The 5,917-nt window shown below is 48.2% G+C and overlaps 1 protein-coding gene across 4 annotated transcripts in view; it reads right to left on the bottom strand.

Moving 5' to 3' along the window:
- Positions 1-5,917, bottom strand: part of Nlrp3 (NLR family pyrin domain containing 3) — a 24,640-nt gene that overhangs the window by 14,518 nt on the left and 4,205 nt on the right. For all 4 annotated transcript variants that reach the window (XM_031353426.1, XM_031353427.1, XM_031353431.1 and 1 more), the window contains 2 exons: positions 3,187-4,942; positions 1,013-1,183 (listed from right to left, as the gene is read on the bottom strand). In XM_031353426.1, the coding sequence (XP_031209286.1) occupies positions 1,013-1,183; positions 3,187-4,942 (1,927 nt within the window). The remainder of the gene's footprint in view (positions 1-1,012; positions 1,184-3,186; positions 4,943-5,917) is intronic.

The following is a 5,917-nucleotide window of genomic DNA, read 5'->3' as shown; positions in this document are numbered from 1 at the left end:
GAAAGAAAGAAAGAAAGAAAGAAAGAAAGAAAGAAAGAAAGAAAGAAACTGACCAAAATGGCCAGGATACCACCTCACACTCACAGTCCCACTAAAGAAGCTGAGGGAGGGAGATCACCGGAGCCAGAAAGTAGAAGGCCAGCTTAGGCAACATACTGAGATCCTGTCTTTTAAATAAGTACATAAACAAACAAGTAAACAAAATTTAAAGAGTTATGTAACTTGTTAAAAATTCAGATGCTACTTGCATCCAGAGTCTGTGTTAAGTAGAGCTGGAGGGGCCCAGCTGGAGACTCAGACTGTAGCAAGTAAGCCACGGTAGGCGGAACACGTGGGCAGCACTAGTGAGGCCAGCCATAGGAGATACACTTTTCATCCCCATAGCAGTATCTGTGATGACACTTCCCAGGTCTCACCCAGAAGCCTGCTCTGTGAAGAAATGGAAGACATGGCCTTTGTGTTGCCATCAACAAATAGCTCTTTTCAGTTCTTCTTCATCGTCCCCATCTACAGCTTTCTAAACTCACTTCCCATCCTTTCAGTCAGCACACTTAGAATAGAATCAGATGTGTCCCTCCAAAGCTTCACGTATCAACACTCCGCCCCATAAGACCACAGCATGTAACAATATTTGGAAATAGGTGCTTCAAACAGGTGGTTGAACTGAATCCAGTGTTAGCCCTAGTGCAGTTGGGCTGGTATCAGTACAAGAAAAGGTTGTTAGAGGTTAGAGAACAGACACACAGCTGGAAGATGATGCAAAGACTCAAGGGGAAAATTACAAGCCAGGGAGAGAGACTCAGAACAAATCAACCAATTGATATGTGATTTTGGACATCCAAACCTGTGTTAAAGCCAATTAGGGATTGGCCCTTGGTCTTTTTTTAAAGTAGTCCGGGGGACAACTGACCAGACTCATCAACCATCTTTCTCTACTGTCTGCTCCCGATCATTCTACACACACACACACACACACACACACACACACACACACACACACACACGGACTTACCACAGTCTCTGAATGTTACAGCTTGGGTGCTGGAGTGCCTCACACAGCACCCTCATGCCTGGATCCCCCAGAGTATTGTCACTGAGGTCCAGTTCAGTGAGGCTCTGGTTGGTGCTTAGACTTGAGAAGAGACCTCGGCAGAAGCTAGAAGTGAGGCAGCAGTTCACCAGTCTAGAACAGCAAGGGACAAGGACAGAAAAGAACTTAGTTCCCAATAACAACAAACTGGAGCTCAGGACAGGGGTCCTGGCACCTGTTCATGGAAGAGTCTCTGAAGTGTTAAGCCACCAGTCACAAGTCTACTGTTCATTCAGAAGAGGGAAGCTAGCTGGTGAGCCTTGGGTAGGGAGGTTCCTTTTGAGATGCAAAGAAGCAAGCCTTTGGCTTATTGCAAAGGCCCTCAGGCACCTTCTTCCCAGTCCTGTATGGTTGTCCTGATGCCAGGCTGCAACTACAGAAGCCAAGTCTGAATCTGAGTCTTCCCCTCCACCCCCCAGACAGGGTTTCTCTGTATAGCCCTGGCTGTCCTGGAACTCACTCTGTAGACCAGGCTGGCCTCGAACTCAGAAATCTGCCTGCCTCTGCCTCCCAAGCGCTGGGATTAAAGGCGTGCACCACCACCGCCCAGCTGAAGTCTGAGTCTTAAAAGAGTACACGGCTCCACTGGCAGTTTTTAATTTTTATAGTCATTTTGAGGGAATCACATTAGAATACTAAAATGTGGAGACAGGACCCAGCTCAGTGGGTAGAGGCTTGACTAGTGTATTTGATGCCCTGGATTTGGCTCCTAATACTACATAACAACAGAGCATGTTTGCCCATGCCTGTAATCCTAGTACTCAGAACACGGAGGCTAGAAGATAAAGAGTTCGAGGTCGGGCTGGCGAGATGGTTCAGCGGGTAAGAGCACTGACTGCTCTTCCGAAGGTCCTGAGTTCGGATTCCAGCAACCACATGGTGGCTCACAACCATCTGTGATGAGATCTGACGCCCTCTTCTGGTGCATCTGAAGACAAGTACAGTGTATTACACCGGAGCGAGCAGAGGTCCTGAGTTCAGTTCCTAGCATCCACACACATGAGAGCTCACAGCCATCTGTACAACTACAGTGTACCCATACACATAAAATAAATAAATAGATCTTAAAAAAAAAAAGAGTTTGAGGTCATTCTCAGTTACAGAATGAGTTCAGGTTCAAGGCTAGCCTGGGCTACATGTAACCCTAGCTTTCAAAGGAGCAGAGCTTCTTTGTATAGATGGGTTTGTGACTCTGGACCTCTGATAGGAGCTAGGCACTTAGCTAGCCCTCTTGGAAGGTTCTGTGATAAACTTAGCCTCTACTCTGTAAGAAAACTGGCTGTTACCTGAAGTAAGAGCTCACTTCTCATCGGGGCTGTAGCACAGTCCCTGTCCTTCCTTATCACTGTGCGGTCCTTGTTAGAGGCCTTTCATCTTCCCTCCACCTTGTGTTAGGTCCTTAAGGAACAAGTCTGCCTTTTCTTATCTCTTCTCTCACCCTACTCTTAAAAAACCCAGATAGACACCCTCGTCTCAGAACGACAGGGTCAGGAGGTGAGCAGGACGGTCGGCCATGCTGACAGCCCCTCGTAGAGTATCAGCATCTTGTGCAAGGGGGACCTGAGGAGCTGCTTTCTTCCTTCTGACAGGTAACAACAGCCTGTGAGGCCCCTGTCTTTAGACTTCCCATCCTCCACAACTGTAATAAATAAGCCTTTTGTTCCCAGAACTAACCTAGTCTCGGGCAGCATAGCTTGAGGAACCGTGTGCTAGAGCTACACCAGAATACAAGCAACAGACATCTACAGACATATCCACGCAATGCTGCAGTCCACCTAATACTGAGCACTGAAGCGATATTCTCCCAAATGCTTACTTCTTAGTTCATTGGGTTTTGTTCTCAAGCCCATTCATCCACCTAGCACGAGTCACTCTCAGCCAATGAAAGGGTGGCAGTCATGTGATCACGAAGCTTGACAATTATATTTCAAAAATAATTGGAAATAGAGGAAAGGAAGGAAGAAGGGAGGGAGGGAAGGAGGAAGGAAGGAAGGAAGGAAGGAAGGAAGGAAGGAAGGAAGGAAGGAAGGAACAAGAAAAGTAGCCAGAAATCATAAGACACATGCTACCATCTGCCTGAAGCCAAATTTCCTTACCTGGAAGAACAGGCAACTTGAGGGTCCGGGAAAACACACCGGACCTGGTCCAAGGGTCGACTTTCTCTCTTCTCTTCTTCTTCCTCCTTGGGTGAGCTGTGGAGAAACCCCAGGGAAAGTGTTTTCACCCTATGACAGTTCTTAATGCAAAAGGAAGAAACCACGTGGTCCATTCTGGTAGAGAGGTTGATCTCAATTTTGGGAAAGTGGTCCATGGCGCTCTGCACAAAGTCTTCCTCCTGCATCTCATACAGGCAGTAGAACAGTTCCAGCTGGCTGGGCTGCCTCTGCAGCTTCTTGGCTTTGGCTTTCACTTCAATCCATTTCAGAAGCTCCAGTCTGACTTGCTGAGAGATCTTGCAACTTAGTTTCTTCTCCAAATAGGAGGTTCTTTCCTGGTTTACAAGGCCAAAGAGGAAACGGACAACAAAAATCAGATAGCCTTTTTCAAACTTGCCGTAATTTTCCAGGAGGACCTTCACATCTCGGTTGAGAAGATCTGAACAAGCTGCCGGCCCCTTCCTCACGGTCACCCCTTCTTCCTCCTCTTCCAGCAAATAGTACATAGCAGCGAAGAACTCCTGGAAAGTCATGTGGCTGAAGCTGTAGAATCTCTCACAGTCCACTTCCTTCTGGAACACGTTCATCCTCAGGAAAGCAGAGACGTCAGTCTTCTGCAGGCCGTGTTTCCGCAGATCACACTCCTCAAATAGGATTTTCTGGTTCCAGATTCCATCCGCAGCCAGTGAACACAGCCCCTTTAGGTAGTCAGAGAAGAGGTGCTCCTCGATGCCCCCCCGGGACTGCAGCAGGCTAGAAAGAAAGAAGACATAGACAGCGGTAGTGGTCTTGGAGGTCTGAGCCAGGCTCTTTCCGGTCTCCATCTGCTGCTTTAGCCCCGTGCACACGATCCAGCAGACCAGGGGGATGAAGCACATGGTAAAGAGGATCTCGTTCTCTTGGATCAGCTTGAAGGCCTCCCTGGCCTGCAGCTCATTTGAGAAATACTTAAAGAAGTACTCCTTCCTTTTGGCCTCAGAGAAACCTAGGATCTCCACGTGGCGGGGGTGGTCCAGGAGATGCTGCAGCTTCTCCAAGGCTACGGGCCTCGTGGTAATAAGCAGAGAGGCCTTAGGCAGCAGTTTCTTTCGGATGAGACTGCTTAGCAGAATGTCTCCCCGCACAGCCTTCTGCCAGTCTGTGCAGACCTCCCCAATGTGCTCATCAAAGGCCCCTTGCAGCTCATCAAAGCCATCCATGAGGAAGAGGATCCTGGAAGGCTTGCACAGGATCTTGCACACTGGTGGGTTTGGGTCAGGCCAGCAGCTGACAATGAGGTCTGCTAGACTCCTTGGTGTCCTGAGGCTCACCTCTCGACAGTGGATAAAGAACAAATAATCAAATTTGTCTTTGAAGAGCTTCCCCAATGCCCAGTCCAACATAATCTTCCTGGCTAGGATTGTTTTCCCAATGCCTGCTGCTCCCTGGAACACCACCGTGTGCACAGGCTCCAAGCGCTCATCCTCAGGCTCAAACAGCAACTCCAGCTTAAGGGAACTCATGGGACTGTCCCACATTTTAGTCCTGCCGATGCTCAGGAGTTCCTGCTCCCTCTCGTGCTTGCTTCGATGTTCATTGACCAGTTGGAGCTGAGTGTAGCGGCTGTCGAGGTCCACACTCTCACCCAGGCGTGCATTCCTGTCTTTGATAGAGTAGAACCTGCTTCTCACGTATCTCCTGTACATCTTGCAGTAATCTGCAGCAGAGACAGAAAGGTAGACTAAGCCAGGAAAAGCCCACATATTATTATTCCCCAACAATAAGCGGTTAGCAGACCTCTGCTGTTACAGGAGGAACATGAAGAGTTCTGAGGATTCAAGAACAACAAAAACTGCAGAGTGCTGACTGTCCGCACTGGAGAGCAATGAGCTCGCCAAGCATTCAAATGTATAGAGCGAGCTGTAGTCACTGATACAGTAGTGGCACGGTTGTTATGGCAACAGCCGACCATTGTATAATTGGTTTGAAGCCTACGTGGTTGCGATCCGTAAGCCATGGCGACAATGTGTTCTCCAGGGATCTCAATCTATTACTGTTGTCCAAATTTATATGAAGGCAACATAAAATGCAAGCAAATATTAAAACATGGCCATGTGCCTAAAAGAAAAGAGGAAGAGACTTATACTCTAGAGAAAGTAAGGACTGATTTAGAAAAATAGGCGGTAAGGCTGGACAGAGGGCTCAGTCATCAAAGGCTAGGCTTACAACCAAAAATATAAGCAAAAGGAGGGGCCAGGCGGCGGTGGCACACGCCTATAATCCCAGCACTTGGGAGGTAGAGGCAGGAGGGAGGATTTCTGAGTTCGAGGCCAGCCTGGTCTACAGAGTGAGTTCCAGGACAGCCAGGGCTACACAGAGAAACCCTGTCTCGAAAAAAAAACAAAAAAGAAAAGAAAAAGAAAAAGAAAAATAGGAGGTACAATTTGTCTCTACTGCTCAAGTGTACCAGGTCCCCAAATTCTGGTGTTAATTACTTCCCATTCATGATAGGGCAGAAAGCCAGCACTGTGGCAGAAAATCTGTTATGTAAGCCGTATTTGCACCTTTAGTCTGAAACCCACATCTCCCATGTAAATAAGCGTCTGTCCCTTCCTTGAGGGCAGATTTCCTGCAGCAGGCCTTGCCCCCTGTAGAGTGGCCACGCTTCCCGGCTCTCCAGTTCCCTCCCTCC

Source organism: Mastomys coucha, unplaced genomic scaffold (assembly GCF_008632895.1).
Source record: "Mastomys coucha isolate ucsf_1 unplaced genomic scaffold, UCSF_Mcou_1 pScaffold5, whole genome shotgun sequence".
NCBI classification, from domain to species: Eukaryota; Metazoa; Chordata; class Mammalia; order Rodentia; family Muridae; genus Mastomys; species Mastomys coucha.
Note: the sequence above shows the minus strand (reverse complement) of the source record. Positions and strands in the feature narration are given on the sequence as shown.